The 21,476-nt window shown below is 42.2% G+C and overlaps 1 protein-coding gene across 1 annotated transcript; it reads right to left on the reverse strand.

Moving 5' to 3' along the window:
* Positions 1-330: 330 nt before the first annotated feature.
* On the reverse strand, positions 331-21,340 carry SRP9 (signal recognition particle 9). Its single transcript, XM_073338721.2, has 3 exons — positions 21,170-21,340; positions 14,432-14,500; positions 331-10,429 (listed from the first exon to the last, which is right to left on the reverse strand). Exons 1-3 carry the CDS (start codon positions 21,239-21,241, stop codon positions 10,310-10,312), a joined length of 261 nt encoding a protein of 86 aa, XP_073194822.1. The 5' UTR covers positions 21,242-21,340; the 3' UTR covers positions 331-10,309.
* Between the last annotated feature and the right edge of the window lie 136 nt (positions 21,341-21,476).

Below are 21,476 nucleotides of genomic sequence, written 5' to 3' on the forward strand. Positions count from 1 at the left end.
CGGCTGCTTGGTATGGGAAATGAGGGTGCTGCTGTTTGAAACCATTCCCAAATGTTATGAAGGTTAAAGAAGCTAAAAGACTGTGGCTTACCATGGTTGCCTGAAAGCCGAATTATGTTGTCCGGCCCTGCCGTGGGTGTTATCTCTTACACCAAACCGACAGACCCTCACCATAAGAGGCAAAATGTGACCTTGTACCGAAAGCACACGTGCTATGTAATATTAACAGCAAGGTTCACCGTGAAAGAGTCTACCCATTGTTCTCTAAAATGGGACTTTTTAACTTAGATAATATTTTTACTTCATGGTCCAAGAGACAGACAGACAAGGTTTTCATCTCGAGGCCAAAAGACCAAATTTAATAATTTTATTAAGATAATGTTGAAGTAAAAAGAAAACGGTACAGAGTTCAAGCATAGAAGTTTCTGGTTATCAGGGAAAAAGGTACAGATTATCAAGGGGTGTGAAATTCGGTTTAGGAACGGGTGGCGTAAGGAATACATAATCTGCAATCTCCCTGATTGGGGGTAAAAAGTTTAACTGGTCAAAAGTACAGACATTGAGATATGGGGGTATGTTGTCCATATAACGGCTATATTCAGGTGTGGAGTATAATGAGCGGATACGATGATGAGGATGGATCTACCCTCATTTGGTGGGATTTAATGTTCAGTGAGTTTATGGTTCCAGTTCATATGGTCCAATGGAAAAAAGTCTCTCAGTCCCTTTCCCATAGTTGATGCACGAGGTCATACCGGCTCACACCTCCTGGTACTCTCGGTGGCCGGTGATGTGTTCGATGTATGTCCCTGGACCATCGGATGGTGTCTGAGACCATGAGGTGCCACATGAACTGTGTGTAGCGTCGACCAATCCCACAGGTCCACAGCACACGCTCGTCGCAGGGATCCCAAGCGCCCAGGGCTCCGACCATCAGGGCATCCATCTGCACCTTGAAGCCCTTCGCTCTCAGGGTCTCTGATGTGCACCGCGCCCTCCTGTACTCTTCTAACCACTCTGGTGTCTGGCTGCCTGTAATCAGCGGCCAGGCAATTTGCCTCAACCTCCCACCCCGCCATAAACATCTCCCCCTTACTCTCACAGATATTGTGGCGCGCACAGCAAGCAGTAATAATGCTGGGAATCACAAAAGCTTATGCTCAAATAAATTTGTTAGTCTCTAAGGTGCCACAAGTACCCCTTTTCTTTTTGCAGATACAGCCTAACACGGCTGCTACTCTGAAACCTGTCAAAATGGGAATATTGTTTTTGCTGAGGTCTAACCGAGTCAGTAAACTGTCAGCGTGCTTTCAAACGTCCAAATGCACACTTTACCACCATTCTGCACTTGCTCAGCCTATAGTTGAACAGCTCCTGACTACTATCCAGGCTGCCTGTATATGGCTTCATGAGCCATGGGAGCAAGAGGTAGGCTGGGTCCCCAACTATAGGTATTTCAACATCCTCAATGGTTATTTTCTGGTCTGGGAAGAAAGTCCCTTGCTGCAGCTGTTGAAACATACCAGAGTTCCTGAAGATGCGAGCATCATGTACCTTTCCCAGCCATCCCAGGATGTTGGTGAAACGTCCCTTGTGATCCACCAATGCTTGCAGCAACATTGAAAAGTACCCCTTGCGGTTTATGTACTGGATGCCTTGGTGGTCCGGTCCCAAGATAGGGATATGCATTCCATCTATCGCCACCACAGTTAGGGAATCCTATTGCAGCAAAGCCATCCACTATAACCTGCACATTTCCCAGAGTCACTACCCTTGATAGCAGCAGTTCAGCGACTGTGTTGGCTACTTAGATCACAGCAGCCCCCACAGTAGATTTGCCCACTCCAAATTGATTCCCGACTGACCGGTAGCTGTCTGGCATTGCAATCTTCCAGAGGGCTATCGCCACTTGCTTGTGAACTGCGAGAGCTGCTCTCATCTTGGTATTCTTGCACTTCAGGGCAGGGGAAAGCAAGTCACAAAGTTCCATGAAAGCGCCCTTATGCATGGGAAAGATTTGCAGCCACTGAGAATCATCCCAGACCTGCAACACTATGCGGTCCCACCAGTTTGTGTTTGTTTCCCGAGCCCAGAATCCATGTTCAACAGCATGAACCTGCCCTGTTACCACCATGATGTCCAAATTGTCGGGGCCCGTACTTTGAGAGAAGTCTGTGTCCATGTTCTCATCACTCTCGTCACCGCACTGCCATCACCTCCTCGCCTGCTTTTGCGGGTTTTGGTTCTGTATATACTGCTGGATAACGCGCGTGATGTTTACAACGCTCATAACTGCCACTGTGATCTAAGCAGGCTCCATGCTTGCCGTGGTATGGCATCTGCAGGAGAGCAGAGTGGCAGCGGAAGCGGCAGGTGGATGACTATGCTGACAGCAATATGGCGCCCGTATGGAAAAAGACACAAAACTATTGTGGGCCGTTGCTTTCACAGAGGGAAGGAGGGAGGGAGGGGGGAAGCAAGGGGTAAGCTGGCAGCGGATGCTGCAGTACGACTGCTAGCCATCATAATCTCCTGGGTGCTCGCCAGCAGACGGTGTAGTACGACTGTAGCCATCATGGTTTCCAGGCAGACAATCTCCATGAGACGAAACTTAAGAAGAGAATGACCTGGAATCACTCCCATTTATGTCCAGGCAGCCCGATAGACCTCACCGAGGTCTGACAGGAGCACCCATGTCTGCCCAGGCGCCCCCGACTGACCTCACCAAAGTTGGCCAAGAGCACCCAGGAGACGACAACGGCTATCAGTTGTCCTGCACTGTCTGCTGCCACAACGCAATGAGCTGCTGCTGTGTAGCGATGCAGTACCGTGTCTGCCAGCACCCAGGACACGTATGGTGACAGTGAGCTGAGCGGGCTTCATGCTTGCCATGGTATGACGTCTACACGGGTAACCCAGGAAAAAGAGACGTGAAATGATTGTCTGCCATTGCTTTCACGGGGGAGAGGGGGGCCTGATGACATGTACCCAGAACCACCCGCGACAATATTTTTACCCCATAAGGCATTGGAATCTCAACCCAGAATTCCAATGGGCAGCAGAGACTGTGGGAAACCTACCCACAGTGCAATGCCCTGGAAGTCAACGCTAGCCTTGGTACTGTGGATGCACTCCGCCGACTTAATGGTCTTAATTGGGGGGACACACACAACTGCATAAAATCAATTTCTAAAAAAATCGACTTCTATACATTCGATCTACACAACAAAATTAGACATACCCTTAGGGGTAGTAGTCCACCTAAGTAGTCTTAGGGGTAGTAGTAGCAAGAATGTGCCAAACCATCTTTTCTGTGTCCATAATGGCCTCAGTGGGGTGAGGGGGACATTCGACTGAGATCAGAAGGTTGCTGAATGTCCAGTACTCTGTGCTGAGGCTCCTGGACTTCCTTAAACTGACTCTGTAGTTCTGCCACTATCCTGTGAATGAGCTATTGATATTGTTTAAAATCATCTGGTGGAGACAGAGAAGATGAAGAAACCGTCTCAGCCAGTGAAGATGACGACATTTTTCCTGGAACCATTAGAACTGGCTCACCTTCCTCCAAATACTCCCATGGAGCAAGTTATAGATGGCTAGGTGATAACAAATGGGGCTCATGCATCGATCCTGGATGTCTAGGGTGGGGCTCCCATGGTCTCCAGTATTGTCAGCGGAGGACCCCCCCAGGGCATAGGTTACCACCTGTCTCATGGCCAACTGTGTCTGGGCAGAGGCTGGAACCCTGATCTTCTATGGCTTCTGTCCAGGCCATCTCTCCTCAGAGCTGCAGAAACTCCTGCGGAGCATCCAACTCAGCAGAAGAAGAGGCTAGACCCTGGACTACCAGCAGAATTGATGGTACCAATCAATGGCTGTGCCTTGAGACTGACAGGTGGGTAGGGAGAACAACTCTGAATCATCAGGATAGTCTCTTCCCCTGGTGTAACAATGTCCTGGAATAAAGAAGATCCTGATAGGAGGGGTGAATGTGGCCAGGTCAGATCAAAGCTCTCAGACCACCCTGGAGTATGAGGAAGGTCCACCTGCAGAAACTGTCTGAACTGGAGCTTCCCCAGTCACACTGGAAGTCGGAGCCACATGGGACTGTGCTGATATGGGTACATCGGCTCTAAAACTGGATAAGAGCACTGCAAGCTATTTAACCTGAGTCTTTGCTATCAGAGCTGTCAGATCCCTACCCTTGCTCACCACCATTTCCTGCAGAGATTTACTTTGGTCGTAGTCCTTAGTGTCTGTTGGAATTATTAATAATTTCAAATATTGTTAATGTTATGGGAACTTACCAAAACACCAATTTAACCATGAATTCCTTAATTAAATTAAATTGAAGGCCAAATGGTACTTTATGCAGTTGCTCTAAACATGTATAACATCCTAAAAATAAGCAGTCACTACATCCAATACAGTAATAATATTTATAAGCAGGTGATCCGTAGACTTACAACTAGGCCAGACTTAGGGATGCCCATCTCATTCTGGTATGGTCCAGCACGATCAGGTAGGGTCTGACAAAACCTTTGGATTCATGGCTCTCTTTATACCCTTCAGCTAACTAGCTTTAGCAAAAGCCTAGTTTGAAGCAGTTTATCCGAGCTTCTTTCCTTTTTCCAAGGCCGCCTCTTTTTTTCCTGCCCCTTCCCAGCCTTGCTTACCAGCAGAACAGTGGGATGATTTGGGTTTGTTTCTTTTGAGACAATTTGTGTTTATCATGTTACTGTAGCTTTTATTTTAGGAACCGTATATCCTTCCCCCATTAAAGTAACACTACTTACTATTCTCATGGCCTTCATTTACTTGCTGATTGGAGCCATCTTTCTACTGGCCATGAACTGTAAAGTGAATTTTTTTTCTTAACCAAACTTAAGATAACTCTAATTTTTATCATCCTACAGCACCCATGCACAGTCTCTCACGACTTTGCCAGAATCAGGGAGGGATCCTCTCTCTTCATGACAGTTTTTGACAAAGATGACTTTTCCTTGTATCTATGAAAGTGCCCCTTACTCTAATGTGAAGCCTTCTCCTTAGTCTTGGCAGTTTTAGCTTCCTTTCCTGAAGTCATGCTTGGAGAGGAGCAGCCTGCTTCCAGAGACTGATGTACAGGTCAGGGGAGGAGGTTCCCAAGCCAAACTTGATTGGGGTCGCGCTACCTTCTCCATCAGATATTTTCTAAGTTTTAGTTACTGACCCTCAAGTTCTGGGCAGAAAAGAAATGCAGTTGCTGCAGATGTGAACCTCACCCAAGCAGCAGAGACAGCGTTGATGGTTGTTGCTTGCAGAAAACAGTTTTGGAATGCTAGGACCCTAGGAATAATCCCAGACTTCTGAAGCAGAAAAATTCTCCAGGAAAGGGAGGAAACTAACTACACTATGCTAGAATATACTATAAAAATGAAATTATACACTGGGTTCGGCAACCTTTGGCACATGGCCCATCAGGGTAATCTGCTGGCGGACCACGAGACATTTTGTTTTTGTTGATCGTCTGCAGGCACGGCCCCCCGCAGCTCCCAGTGGCTGCGGTTTGCCGCTCCCAGCCAGTATATTTAGAGCAATGATACAGTAGAAAGGATCTCAGGACAACAAAGATTCTGACTTGGATTATGCCACAGTAGGAAGGAACTGGAGAGGGCTTAGCCCACGCCACCCTTTATGCCCTTGTTTTGGAGCATGAGGAAAGATATGGGGGCCAACAGACACCACTTGTAAAATCCTGGGCTCAGGCACATGCATATCCATGTGGGAGTACACAAGGACCACCACTCAAAGAAGAATCTAGTCCTAGCACTACCTGTATATTAGACCTGCCAACACTTGAATATTTTAAGGCTTTTTTTTTTTATGAAGATCTTAAACAATTTGGTTGTTTGAATGAGTCACATAACATTGTTTCTTTGAACTGACAAGCATGAACCTGTTTGAGGGTGAAGAGACTTTTTACCATTTACAGATGCTTCTGTGCTTTTTCCAGCTAGATCATCCTGAGCAATAGCTTGAGCAAAAACTGGTATATAAGCAATTGCACTTCTAAAGTTTTTTGAAGTGGGATTTAAGATTGTTGGACAATGCCAAGGAAGTGTCCCTGCGGACACCACCAGCCTCAAAAAAGCATGAATGACAAACACCTTAACCATTCCTGCACAAGACACATCTTTGATTAATCAGGAGAAAAGTGATATAGCTTCACCATGAAGGTAGAGAAAGTTTTTAAAAGGTTCCTTCACATAAAGCATTTTCAAAAGTACAATACCTAAACAAGAGTTCAGAGGTCTTAGCTAAGTTCTCTTCCTCTAAAGTCACCCACTGCTTCTTAAAGACTTAGAAGGGCTGAGACAGAAAATGCAGTTCTGTAAAGAAACAAGACTTGAGATGAGAATCAATGGGCTCATTTAAAAAAAAAAAAAAACAGGTAAAAATCTTTAGCAAAATAGAAGAACTGACCAGAAAACTGGAGGGAAGGAATACTACGAGACAACACAGTTGTGTTGCAGACCTTACTGAAGCTAATCTCTCCTTCACCTCAGTTGTCACTTTGCTTGATAAGGATGGTCTTATTTTTTCATATTGTAGGAGTAACTGAACCTTATGACAACTTAGTCTTCCTATAAAGATCAGACTCTCTGAATCTTGAAAATCCTCTACTTAAAATTGAGAGTGCTCCTAGGTGTCTCACCCAGAAACCAAGAGATTGTCTCCTTCCTGGTCAACTAAAACTAAAATGTGTTGAGTATTCTGCATGCTTTTATATAATATAGAGTAAATTACTAAGACCTTTTTTTTTTAAAACAGCAGTAACATTTTCAAAATGGTCCTGAAGCCCCTAGAATGCTAAATTCCATTTGCAGAAGTGACTTAGGCACTTGGCTTCTTCCACTAGAAGCTTTAAAAGAATAAAATTAAATTTGTGACTAAACTCCCACTTTTCTAGCTCAGTTAAGTACCTTCCTGCATTCAAGGGTCTAACTTTTATAAAAATTGTTGATTGATATACACACACCAGCTAGAGTTTGAACTTCCACAGGAAAGTAGAAAGGACATAGCTTCACATAAGAATAAACATATCCCAAACCAGTGGGAGTAAGGGTTTCACCTCTTCCTTTGGAGGATCAAGAGAAGATAGTCTAATGAAAAAAAAAAAAACAATCAAGAGAATTACAACACTAAAACAAAGGACAGACTGAGTCCCACATGGAGTCCAATTAAAATCTCCATGAAGATCTATGCTATATGGCCAACACAGCTTAATGAAAAATATGGACCACAATAGTTGGATGACACAGGTGACTGGCAGTAGGACACAGATCAACTCACTGATTGAAATCCATGAACAGTAAAAAGCCTTGTTACCAACATCTCTGTAGTATGTACCCTTGCTGGAAGTCTCCACAAGTCAAATGAACCAGGGGGATAGCAGATTGCGGTGTTACTGGCATTTCATGGCTAGTTTGCCAAATTGACTATTATGCTCTGGACTTTTCTCCCAAGGACTAAATGCATTTCTAATTTAGTCTAACTTTAAAGAAGATCATATTTAGAAGAAACAGTGGGATCTTAAGCTACAGTAAAACTCCATCCTAATGATCATGTCCACAGTAGAACACTACTGTTAAATTTAGTACTGAAAGGCAGATTGAGAATACACCTTCTGACATGTTGCCTGTCTACATAACGCCTTCCAGGAACAACATCTGGAGAAAACTATTAGCGTACTTCATTTGTCCCCTGTATCCATTTTGCTTGCAGAGAGCATATTTAAATCTGTCCTTAGTTCTGTACTGTATGCTTTTCCTGTATGCAAATAACCCTATAGGACAGGGCTTCTCAAACTTCATTGTACCATGACCCCCTTCTGACAACAAAAATTACAACATGACCCCAGGAGGGGGGACGAAAGCCTAAGCCCACCCAAGCCTCGCTGACCCGAGGAGCGGGGGAAGAGGGGAGGAGCCAAAGCCCCACTGCCCTGGGCAGGGTGTGGTATCAAAGCTGAACCTCAATGGCTTCAGTACCAGGCAGGGGGCCTACAACCTGAAGCCCTCGAGCTTCAGCCCTGGGCGGCGGGGCTTGGATTTAAGCTTATGCCTCAGCCCCAGGAAGGCTAATGCCAGCCCTGGTGACCCCATTAAAACAGGGTCATGACCCACTTTGGGGTCCCGACCCACAGTTTGAGAACTGCTGCTCTAGGAGAGGATAGCCTTGTGCTTTAGTGCACAAGAATGCTTAAGAAAGGTGCAGTAGGTTTAAAACAAACTACTCTAAAAACACTATGTTGTTCTAATACTTGTAAACTTTAAGATCATTTGAAGTACCTATTAAAAAAATCCTCAGCATTATGGAGGCAGGTATAGGTCAGTTTTTGTCCAGATTTAGGACTTTTACATTTTATATGCCACTATCCTTAGTTTTGTAAGAGTATTACGCTTGCTTTACTTCAGAAATATGTACACAATCTAAGACCTCCATGCACACCCATCCTCAACATCACACTCATTAAACAGGATGAGGAAGTAAAGTTGAAATAGAAACCAGTGCTTTTGTGGGGAACAGGACAGAAGGCAGGGGGAGGACACAAAAACAAACTCAGTCTTGTTGACATGACAAAATATCCAAGCAATAAGACTTCATTAGAGCCTTTGTCTTGGTTTGAATGTATTTTGCTGACGTCAAACCTTACAGGCCAGAACTCAAGATGGCAAACGGCAGTTCGACATGCTAAAATATCTTCCAATAATATGTAACATTCTACTGAAAGAATAATTTAATGGAATAAACTAACTGTGGGTATTTATGAAACCTTTGGCAAAAAACTGGGAATTCCATTCCTTCTAAGTAGCAACATTACCAGTTAAGTTTGAGAACTCAATTGTTTCTATTAAAAAAATAGAGCAGATAACTAGTATTTAAGTACAGCATTTACACTCAGTTTGCAAGCTCTTTTCTTTTAAAGGTTTGGAGTTGACCAAAATATTAGCGTAGGAGAAAACTCAGTTACAGTAGTAGAATGGTTATATACAGGAAGTCAGTTTGGCATTTAACCAAATGGAGTTCAGTTCACAACAGTATACAGTATCTATTCAAAGCAAGTGTCCAACTCCAACATTTTGGTCTTCAAGCAGGAAGCGTTCAAGAGAAGAGTAAACAGAATCTTCTACCATTAAACAAAGGTAGCAATAAGAAACATTGCTTCTTAAGCCACATGCGTGTCAAGACTGACTACATTCTTTTGCTTTGATGTTTAAGGTATAAGTTTGGTAAACATGTTAGCACTTGTGAATTCAAGTTGTTACAGTCTACTTTTTTTTTTAAATTAAAGTGAATGTAACATTGGCAAGTACTAAGACTTGGACACTGAAGTAATTTATCTACAGAACAGGTCACATCCTGGGCATTACATGTGGAAGCTTCCATAGTGTCCTCTCTAGCATGCCTCAACTCTGCCCTGGGAGTCAAACCTCTACCTCTCTGCCAACTACTTTTAAATATGACCTTGATTCTTTTTATATGAACACTTGCTTGATAACTGGATTGGGACCTTCCAGCTTCACATAGGCTACTGAACAGTTTTCAGATGGTGAGGATCTGATGAATGACAACTTTGTATTTGAACCAGCAATCTAGAATGTGTTCTGTGGAACCATTATGCACAGGCTTTTAGAAGTGTTATACACCATATGGCCATAATATTAAAAGCTAGAAACCTTTTACGTAAAAACTTGCTAGTTGCACAATATTACACAAAATTTTTGGCAATTTTAATTTAGAAGATGTCTGTTCTATTTCTAAATTGTTATAATATATCATTAGATGTAAAAGGTTATTAGATCCAGTTTTACAGTTATCGTATTAGTGGGTCAGATTAATATACATTTTCTCATTTGTGAAAATACACGAGCACAGGTATATGAATGCAAATAAGATCAAGACATGCTCTCACTTTCCAGAGGGATACACTTGTTTCCTTTCATTTTCAAATTAGAGTATTGTAGATTTACAAAAGAAAATATTTACAGGTTAAAGGTATGTTAAGCAAGACTAGTAAGAATATTTTCCATGGAGGATATATTTTTCTTGCTTAATTTTCAAAAATAAATAGAGGCTTTCCACTGAAAGCATTTATTTTCCTAGTTATCTGAAGTGGAGTCTAGGGCGAGGAAAAAAATGCTTCAGACTTTTCATAGTCCACTTCGTTACATAAAACATCTCCTGTCCCAAATGTTTGCTCAAATCCAAGTGATATTTTCTTCCCGTGAAATATGACTGGAGCTTTCATTTTACTTTCAGCAATTCAGTCTGTTTCCATGGCAGCACTGCGGGATTCCTTAGCTACCATGAGTCGCATTAGCTGACTGTGGAATTTCTCAATCTTCTTTACATCTTGAGCCTGGTCTGTTCTATATAGCAGACACTGTCAAAAGAAAGTTAGTGAATATCAGGTTTTATTTCAAGCTATTCATATCTGTGATGATTTATAGTTTCAATATTAATTTCACATATTTCTGACACCAGAAAGATTACACTACAAAGTGAAAGACTTCAAGGACTCTGATCAATGCCATCTGTACTGTGTCCCACACGTGAAGGGGCAACATAGAGCTACCCTTAACTTCCAACTCTATGACAAATTACTCAATTATTTAATATATAAAATAAATCCATCTTCCTTGGGTCCCCCATATAAAGTGTCTGCATTAACACTGCAAACTCAATGCTAGGGACTGCTTTCTGTTTTGAAAAAAATCAAGCATGCAGTTTGCACTTAGAACTCCACTGTTCTAAAGCCTCACTGTAACTTGCAAAAATCTTGGGTGCCGTAAGGCTAGCATTGAATACAGTGCATTATATTCAATGTTGTATACAGATAAAAATCTGTGTAACACTAAGAGAAAACAATCTGGAATAAATTAATATATGCCTACTTAACATCTTTTTAGTACTGACATTCCTTAGAGCACTATGCATAACTTTCTGGATAATATTAAACAGCTGTAGTTTACATCCACTCTAAACTCATATTAATAGTTTTGTCTTTCCCCTTTAGCAATGTGTTGTACATGTTTACATTCTATTTGAAGTGTGAATATTCTAGCGGTCAGATCAAGTTTAATGAGCTTGCTTCCCTCAGTCTAACTTGTCTCATGATTACACAAGCACTACTGAGCTTTCAAGTATCTTCTACAAAGGACCACAGTCCAGGTGGTTAGCACAAAAACCCGTGAACTACAGTCTAATTGTTCAATGAAAAACTTAAGCAGGATACAAAAGATTGAGGTTTGATTCAGAGAAATGGTGTATTTTAACACTAAAGGGGGTTTACATTTATTCTCTTTTGCCTAAACTTTTCTGCAAAGGCTAAGGTCTCTTTTCATAATGAGAGGAGTTCTCAACTACAACAAAAACCACACAATCTCAGCAGCAGGCCAAAAGCTGCCCTGTGATGGAAGAAATTGTTGTGGTAACACATGAAACAGATTCTTTCCTTTCGGTGTTCTGTAATCACCAAAGCGGATTTTTTGAACTAGAAATTATTCTTTCCTTGCATTTCCCCAGCTTAGATCTTCATACTTTTAGGGATATACTTATTTTGTCACTAGCAGTGACAGATTAAGCATTGCTTAGAAGTGAACAAAATTCAAGATTTTTTCGTCTTTGGCGATAATGCATTGTCTCTATGATCAAGAGGTATTTCCCTATAGAGAAGCTTTGAAGAATCAGAGAACCACCTGGCTGATTAAGATAAGGAGAAGTTCTCTTCATGTGAGGTTTTCCCTCCCCATTGCACATTATAAACAGAAATAAGATGCCACTGTCTGATCATAATTACATACTAGACACTCGTACTGATGCTTGGCAAACTGGAATTTTAAATTTACTGCAGCTAGAGGCCACAAATACTTTTGTTTGCCTAAGAGGCAGCTCATGGATTTGGGGATACCAGCTGAAACAGCAGGTGACTTGGAATATAGCCAACATTTCTGTCAAGAATGATTAGTTCCCTCTGTCTGTATAGCATGAATACAACAACCCAGCTGTCCAGATTGATTTAGCAAAGGAATAAAAATAGAAAGCTTCAGTCTCCAGGGCTGTCAATACAGCAGCTTTACTCGCATTAAATTCAATTAAAACTTCTTTAAACTAAGGCATGCAGTACAGAACCTACTTCAGTCTTTCCACAGCTATACTGCCTCTGCAGAGTGAACAGCAGTAAAACTTGCCTTTGTCAGTAAAGTTGACCACTGATTTGGTGACAAGCAGATGAGAGTAAAGTGGGGCTGTTTTAAACTACATTAAGCTCAGGATTCAACTTACCCCAAATTTCCTACTTTGTGGGATTTCTCCTAACAAATCTGTCTTTTCAATTAAGAATGTCCCTAACTCAACATCCCTCTAGCCTTCAGAGCCCATCCCTTGTACTGTAATTAGCCATCCACAGATGCCTGACTATTTCTCCTCCACAGTCTGGTCTCTGTGACACTGATCAACTCTTCTAGGAGGAGCCTGCACAGACTAGATGGATTTAGTTTGCCTCAACCCTGAAGAAACAGTATCTTAAAAGGCAAACTACTAGCAATATGAACTATTACACGTGCTGTTCGCCCTTCTTTATTGTTCTGTGTGTTGCCCTTTCCTCTTGCTCCTACACTCCTCCCTTTCCTAAACATCCGTCCAGCGTGTTTGGACAGAAGTCAGCTAGAGGAGACACTAAATGCTAAAGCCATTTAAAAAAAAAAAGCCCTGCTGCATTCTAATTCAGGGGAGGAAAGGTTACAAGAATGTGTGAGAAATACTCCCAAGAGATGCCACTGAACATATAGCTGATCATATGGTATTGTCATAAAAGATGCAGGCTCTAACATCAACTTTTGAATTCAGTCTGATTTATTGGGGTTATACAGGACATTTGAGTAAGAGAGAAGTAGGCTTAAATTTGAAAGAACTATTGACCCCTCTTTACAGAGCAGCCTGAGACTGGACAACACTTTCTACCCCCAACTTCTCCCCTGCCTCCCGTTGCTTCAGACCTCTGCAATATCCCCTGCAGCTCTCGAGTCCAGCTCCTACTGCATTCTTTCCATCCACCTTTTAATGTGTCTGCTGCTCTTCAACCCCTGTGTCCTGTCTAGCCCCTAAACCAGAGTGACAGCCATTTTACCTGTAGGCATAGCTGTAGTTTAACTGAAAACAGTGGGAAGTGGCAGCCAACTATATTAAGGGCAGCTTTTCCACATGCATATGGGCTACCATTTCCCTGTCTATCTTGCTAGCTTCAATCCCACTGAAAGTAACAGGAGATGGGGCCACTTTGTATAAAGGGAAATTTTGTGAGTTGGCAGCCTTTCATCATGTTTTCAGATGACTTAAAACACCCCCAAAAAAAAAATCGCAAGAGTCATGATAAAATAATTAGAGTTGGCAATACTGCATTCATAGAGACCCCTATGAAAAGTGGATTAGCCAGATACCAGGTTATTTCTCCAAGCTTCTGTGGGGTGTTGGGTGAGAGGATCAATATCTAGAATTTTGTGTTTGTTTGCAGTTTGTCTTTTCCTCACTTCAGTGAAATTTCTTGATTGCGTTATAAAATATGCTCCACTGAAAGTCTCCCTTATTTACATTTTATGCCAACAAACAAACGTGTACATTAAATATTTAAAAGTTTTAGACTTTCAGGACAGTTCAACACCAGAAATTTTTGCCAATACAACATTAGGAAGGGATATGGGGTTTGTTTGTTTGTTTTTTGTTTTTTTTTGTTTGGGGGGGGGGGGAAGGGGGCATTTCTGTGCTGGCAAAAGCCCTACTGCAGATGGAGTTAACACACCATAAAAAAGTGCTTTTGCCAGTAGAGCTTATTTTACTCAAAGCAGTGTAAGTTATACTGCCAAAAGCCCTTTTATGGTGGTATAAGGGGTCTCTACACTAGGAGGGTTTGCGAGAATAGCTATACCAGCAAACCTTTTCTAGTTAGACCTAGCCTTATTCATTTCCCCTCTCTGGTAGTGGTTTTTTGTTTTTCTCATTACCACACAAACTAAAGAAAGGAGTTACCTTTAACTGCAAGACTTTTATACAAGCAAAATAAGAATAGCAGCATTTTCAGTTATATCCCTCAAAAGAAACCCAGTAAGTTCCCTTAAAGGGAAATAAGGACCCAATCCTATTCTCCTTGAAATCATTAGGAACTTTGTCTCAGACTCAGTGGGTGCAGAATAGGGTACCAAGCTAGCATCAGAGGCTCTCAAACACATACTCCGAGTACAAGAAGCTTGGTGGTTTGAGAAAGTTAGCTTACAGAACCATCTATATATGAAGTTCTCATAGCAATTTTTACACTCAAATTAAATGATAGACGGTCTTAAAATACAAGCTTGCAGAATCAAGCTTTACGGTCACAACATTCTTTACTTACAACTACATCATCTGTTACTTTGATACACAGATTCCCATCACAGTGTCGGTATTTAAGAACCACACGCACCTGAAATGAGAAAACATTTTAGGAATTACTGATAGACAAGGTTTTCACATCACACAAAGATTTTCTAGCATAGAACTTAATATTTAAAAAGGTGTTATTTTACATTTAATTTGGTTTGATCAAGAAAACTACTTGTCAATTCGTGATCCATTTCACTTAGAACCTATGCATTACCAAAATGTTTACTGTTTGATTCCTCAATGCTCAGGAAAGTTTTTGTTTCAACAAAAAGGGGGGTTTCCTCCCCCCCCGCCTTTTTTTTAAAGTAGTTTACATTTAACACTGTACTGTACTTGCTTTTTATTTGTGTGGTTGACTGGTTATTTCATAACTTTGGTGTTCATAACTGAGGTTCTACTGTAGAAGATCAACATGGTTAGATCCAAGTCCGACTGGGGGGAAAATATCTTTTTATTTACAACATCGCTCCCCAGGTGTCCAACACTGAGTCAAGGAGTGCTTTGGGTCTGGTATAAGAGAGGCCATGGGGGAAAGGAATGTTACAGGTTTGATACCAAGGATACGTCTACACAGCAAAGAAAAATCTGTGGCTAGTCTGTGCCAGCTGGCTCAGGCGGTTTCCTTGCTGTGTAGGCTTCTGGGTTATGGGACCCTCCCATCCCGCAGGACCCAGAGCCCAGGCTCCAGCCCAAGCCCGGAAGCCTACACAGCAAGGACACAGCTCCGCAACCTGAGCCGGCTGGCATAGGCTAGCCATGGGTTTTTTTTTTTTTTTTTTGCTATGCAGACATTCCCCCAAGAGATATAGGTAGGATGGGGGAGGATTAATTACAACTGGGAATCATCTAGCTACCCATTTGGTTTGTGGAATGGAGATTACGGGACTGGCTCAGAAAAGGGACCAGAAATGCTATGATCATCACATGCTTAAGGGTAAACATTTCTTCTAAGTCAGGATTTGTCTCATACACTGTCACTAACATACAAGGAAAGCTGCCAGGCTCCCCCACTTTGAAGTCTCTAAGTGGTCTGAGGTCAAGACGACTAGATAGGTAGTGTAATAAGAGACTCGTAGGGTCAACTACTTTCTACACCAGTTTTAACATCAAATGGTCCTTGTTGCAACGCACATAATCCATGGCATCTGCAATACACTTAGTCATATCTTCAGGGAAGAAGGAGGACTTCATAAAGGCGAAATAATTTTAGAGGAGACCAATTAAAATGTTGAGACATCCCTTGTCTCCCCACCCCCACAGCCATGTTAGTGGGGACGTATACTAAAGAAAACTATGCTTAACTTAAAATGTTCCACTCAACTTTTCAGAGCGATTCTCACATTGGAATGAATTGAAAAAATTCATTTTTGCTACTCGCTGTGGTAAATGTGGAAGGGGTCAGCTCAACATTATGCTATTAATTTCTGCAGTATCTAAACCTTAATATTAAAAAAGGTTTTAGCCACTGTGGTAAAGAAATCCTTCCAAACACCAACCAAGGAAGTTATTTGAGTTTAATGAGTCGGTGGGCAGATTATTCCAATGCCTCTGCTGTTAATAGTTTTCCCAACCAGAAACTGATAAGGCTATCAGTTTCAAATCTGCTAAAATCAGAACCCTATGGACAACAATGAAACCAGAAAGAATTCTCAATTTCACCCGGCTGCTTCTTGGAAAAGAGGGAAGCACTTTGAAGAAATTGCCTTCTATGATATCCCCAGCTATTGAAGGCATCTCCTCTCTGATTAAGCCTGTCTGCAGGCTTGGATCCTTTTGGATTCCTCAATGTATTCAATACCCCAAAACCATTTTGACAAAAGAAGTCCACTTCCATCTACATCTGGCCAGAAGACTGTACTCCATCCTACTGAATGTAGGACTGCCCATGGTGATCTATGCATTTGTGACCTCCAAATTTGATTGCAACTTATTTCTAGAAATGAAGCCATATACACCTTGAAAAAGTTCCAAATGGTACAGGACACAGCAATCTGGTCATTATTAACACGCAGCCCTGGTGCTTCACTCTCTGCAATGGTACCCCATTAAATAAAAAAAGCAGTTCAAGGTCCTTGTCTTCTTAGTTCCTCCTCACAGGACTAGCCTTAGTTACTCAAGAGATTGCCTCTCCCTTGACTATGACAGCTACATTCCACTGGAACAAGAGTGGAAAAGGAAAGATCATATTTCTAAATACTTTTGAGGCTCTCTGATTCTACAGGACGTGTCTCATGTGATTACTTAAATGAGATGGAAGGGTAGAATAGCAGAGATTATTAGAACAGCCAGAGGAGGACACCCCCCACACAGCAAAGCAGTGAAAACCCCATATCCTTGCAGAAGTCAGGTGGTTTTAGGATATATGGGAGAAGACAGCTGCTTCTTTACAGAAGCCAAAAGGACAGCTGGGTGGGTAGGAGGGTAGTTTTAAATATACTTATCAGACAGACACTTACTAGTCAGTGACAGAAAGACTCCTGAGCAAGGTTCAGGAATGGCATCTCAGAAGAACTCCAGCACCCTCTCCTTCACAAGTACTAGTATAAACAGATTTTTACCAGAACCTAACTGGTTTTCCTCCACCATGAACTTCCACATCAGCCTCTGGCTTGGTAGGTGTTCAGTAAATTTTGTAAATCCCGACTATCAACATTGAAATAATCTTAAAAAACAGATAGGTATAATCCAAGTACCCAAGGTAGCTAGTTTCTTGTTTATGAAGATATCCTTTAAACAGATTTAACCCAGTATGCAATATTAGTGCAAGAAGACAGTTGCATATAATGGAACCTAGCAATTACTATCCTCCTTTTCCTTTCAAGAGAAGGAATCTAATAAACTGGAGCTATACTGGCCTTAGTATACCCACGGGGGAGGAGAGGAGGGGAGAGAAGAGATGAAGTGAGCTGTAGCTCACGAAAGCTTATGCTCAAATAACTTTTGAAATGTGTCCCACAAACCACTTTCAGCATTTGCCAAATCAAATCTTAAATGCCTGCTTACTGAAAAGCATTATGCTTTTATGCTAATTGGTAACTGATACCTTAAAGATTTTTTTTTGGTTTTTTTTTTTTTAGACTCCTTTCTTTCCTCCCTGCCATTGAACCCCCTTCCCAAAGAATATTAGCATAGACCTTGAAAAATCCACTCATCCATAGCAAATAGGAAGCTTTCCTGGCAAGTACCATCAACTTCCACAGAATCTAACCTTTCATTTAAAAAAAATATATATATATATATATTTATTTCTAATTCTTATAGTTTTAGAGAACCTTCCAAATGATAACTAAATGCAAGACAATGCAATGCTATTTTCCTATATCTGCAGAAAATAGTTCCAATACCCATCATGTTGCTCACAGTTTCACTCTGCTGCTCTGGGAAAGCTAAGAGGGCTCACCTTTGCAGTTGCTATTCAGAACTCTTTGGGAAACAGTTTAACTGACAAGTATCAGGTCAATTTCATACTGCTAGGTTTCAGAGTAACAGCCCTGTTAGTCTGTATTCGCAAAAAGAAAAGGAGTACTTGTGGCACCTTAGAGACTAACCAATTTATTAGAGCATAAGCTTTCGTGAGCTGAGGGAGTAGTCAAGCAGAAACTTGACAAGAAGCAAAGTAGTGGGCTGATGTGCCCCTGGGAGCTAAAAAACTGAGGAATCGTGTAAGATAGAGATCATTCCTCCATTACATAAGCAAAGAGCTTGAGGAAGGGGTAGAGCAGGAAAGACATTACCCACTTTCACAGCGAAAGACAGCTCTGGAGGGGATGGAGTGCAGAGGAAAAGGCCTCAGAAGAATGCTCCTTTCCAGCAACCCAAACAGGTTAGGCCAAGGAGGGGTGTGTAGTAGATTTGCTGAACTCCTCCTGACCGGGCGGGGCAGGGAAGCAGAGTACTGGAGCACTGTTCCTGGACAGTAGCCCCTTTCCTCCCTAACCCCATTGTCACCAGGGTATAACTAGCCTTTAGTCCTCCAGACTGGTGTCCAGCAAAATTACAATCCAGGTGTTTAGGGATAGGGACAAATGTATTATTTGGATGAGTGAAAGAGTACTGTGGTGAACTTAAATGCAAGGAAATAGAAAGATTTGACAGAAGAAAGAAGAAACTATGGGGAAGAGAGAACACAATATAGGGAAAGATCAGGAAGAGCAAAAAAACCCATAAAAGGAACAAGGAAAAAAGCTTGGAATGATGTCAAAATATGACAAAAGCAAGAAAGGGCATTTAAATATATGTTTCATTTTTAAATGTAACCAGTTGTAATATACACATCAGGGCATATGGCTTTGGAGGCCATAGCCACAGGAGCAAGGCAGCATATATATTGTTCACTCTGGCTAACAGGTTTCAAGTAAATTTTTCTACGCTCTAAATTAACAAGTAAAAGGGCAATAGCAGAAACAGCACTGCACGCTTTGCCTCCCTTCTTCTTGGGGCATACTAGATAAAACATAACAGTCACCAGAAAAACTCTGGTCAGAGTGACATTCAGTCATATTAAAATGGTTAATGCTGCATTCAAATAAATTGGTTAGTCTCTAAGGTGCCACAAGTACTCCTTTTCTTTTTGCGAATACAGACTAACACGGCTGTTACTCTGAAATGTGTCAGTTATAGTGTCACTGTAGGTGGACATTCCCACTAAGATTTCCATATAACCCAAATGGAGAAACACTTCCCTTATAAATAAACAGTAGTAACAGTACACAGATTCCACTCTGCTCCACAAATCACCTATTCAAAACTCCATTGGAGGCTGCTGCAGTGTCATTGTCAAGTGACAGACAACTATAGACTGGATTTGCTGTAATGCAGCCAACCTAAAAATGAACATTACTTCAGTGGAAAATGAAGCTATTGAACTGGTTATAGTATTGCACAGGACTTGCCTATGCAACAGCTGCTATTAAAAAACTTTGCAATATCAATCTTATCTCAATAAAAATATCCTATTCCTAGAAGGCAATAGCAAGAAGTTTAATGTAACAATTTCCTTTTTGAAGTACTAATGCCAGATTTCAAATACAAAGAGTAAGAGTTATTGGACCTCAACATTAAAATTTCTCTTTTCAAGAATTAGAGAAGGATTCTCAACTGCTCAAGGTTGAGTGAGCAATATATCACCAGAAGGAATTATTCCAATAATTAAGCTGTGGGAGACCCACACTATTCTAACACAGCAGGCACTGACTAGGAAACTGTTGAGTTTAGTACTCCTTCCTGAAGTCACTTAATTTTCCTGAAAAAGTTACATAACTTAATTATGCTGCACACAATAATGGCATCCTCCGCATTACTATGAAGGAATAAATGGGCCAAAATATGGAGCTGCCATATTGAAATTCACACAAGCTTCTAACAAAAGTAACAATACATACATTCTGTATTTAAAGCTTTAACACATAAATAGCATGGCACTGATCCTCAACATGCTATGTTCAAATACAGCTGTCAGACCAGTTACCAAAACATCAAATATGACTACAGCTATGACATTTAAGAGGCCCAAGCGTGTTATATAGCCCCTTTTGCCATCAGATGGATTAAATGTGTTGTTAAAGTAAAAATGTTATTAAAGTTTTAGTTAAGAGAATACTTTATAATTTCATTTTACAGTTTGTTACAAAATTAGATTTTGCTTTAAGATAAAGTTCTCTTAATATTAGTCCTTAAATATTGTGACATATATCCTAAGAGCTAAACATATACAGCTTGACAGTGATCATTAATATCCTGATCCTCCATATAGGCAGGGCATTGGGCTGATACAGAATCCCACTAAAGTCAATAAGGTCTGCCTATGAACAGCACCATTAAAGGATCAGGGTGTAAGGTGGCTCATGATAACCATTCAAGAGTATTTGAAAGTACAAATAATTTCTCCCTTCTCAGCGTTAAGTCTAAGGTCATAGAACAAGTAGTAATGGAGTAAAACTAAAACAAGAGCATTAAGATGATTCTGAAAGAAAACTTCCAGATAGTGAGATAGGGGTGAGTCATTGTTATGAAGCACTGTGCGCTCAACAGAAGCAAGACTGGTGACTCCAATATCGGAAGAACCAATGCCACCTCACCTCAGAGTGGGAGGAAGGCAGACACACCAGATCTAGGCCTTTAAGAGTTTGTGTGTTTGGAGGAATAAGACCGACCAGAAGAACCAGTATGAAGCGCAAAGAGCAGACCGCACCGACGGCTTCGTGGCATATCGGCGTCCCAGGCAGATTCACGTCTCATGGATACTACGCGGGGGCCAGGCTACCCTGGGGGTGGGCTATTCCTGCCATGCCACCTGCAGCGACTCAGGCTCTTCCCAGCAGCAGGCAATTGTGTTGGGAGACCCCGGGCATCGGCTGGCTCGAGGGTGACCAGATTGTCGGGACTGTCCCTATAAAATCGGGACAATCCCGACATTTGAGGCTTTTTCTTATATAGGCTCCTATTTTTCACGCTTGCTGTCTGGTCACCCTAGCCGGCTCCGTGCTCTGCTCGGGAACGCAGCAGGCGGCTAGCTGGGGGAGGCGCCCCACGCAGTCACCCGGACGGGTCTCCAGAATCGCTGGGCTCCCCGTCAGCCCAGCCTCCGGCCACTCCCAGGGGAACTCGCTCCTCCAGGACCCGCAAGGCAGGGGCCTCGCCCGCCCTGACCGGTGTCTAAAGGAGACGGGTACCGCCCCCTAGGCGCTCTCCGCCCGCCCACCCCCCGTACCTTCATGGGGTCGGCGAGGTAGAGCTTCTCGGCGGCACGGCTGAACTCCTCCCAGGTCTGGTAGTGCGGCATGGCGGGAACAGCTCCTCCCGGCCGGCTCGGACTCGCTCTCACAGCTCAGCACTCCCTCCCGAGCGCACACGCAGCAAGATGGCGCGGGGGGTGGAGTGATGCTCTGTATCGCGCCTCTCTAATGGGTGGCAAAACAGACTGTCCAATCGCAAAGCACATTATTGAGAGGTCCCCCTCCCCTGACAGCAGAAGTGCGGGCACGGGGAGGGTCTATCGGGCTTGTGGAGAGTAGCTG

This window comes from Lepidochelys kempii, chromosome 3 (genome assembly GCF_965140285.1).
Source record: "Lepidochelys kempii isolate rLepKem1 chromosome 3, rLepKem1.hap1, whole genome shotgun sequence".
In the NCBI taxonomy this organism is placed as follows: domain Eukaryota; kingdom Metazoa; phylum Chordata; order Testudines; family Cheloniidae; genus Lepidochelys; species Lepidochelys kempii.

Bases quoted from the DNA above. Each gene is read 5' to 3' on its own strand.
- SRP9 (XM_073338721.2), bottom strand. From the start codon at position 21,241: ATGCCGCACTACCAGACCTGGGAGGAGTTCAGCCGTGCCGCCGAGAAG. The intron at 14,501-21,169 runs GTACGGGGGGTG...TTCTCATTTCAG, and splicing joins ACCTCGCCGACCCCATGAAG to GTGCGTGTGGTTCTTAAATA. The intron at 10,430-14,431 runs GTAAGTAAAGAA...TTCTTTTGACAG, and splicing joins AAGTAACAGATGATGTAGTT to TGTCTGCTATATAGAACAGA.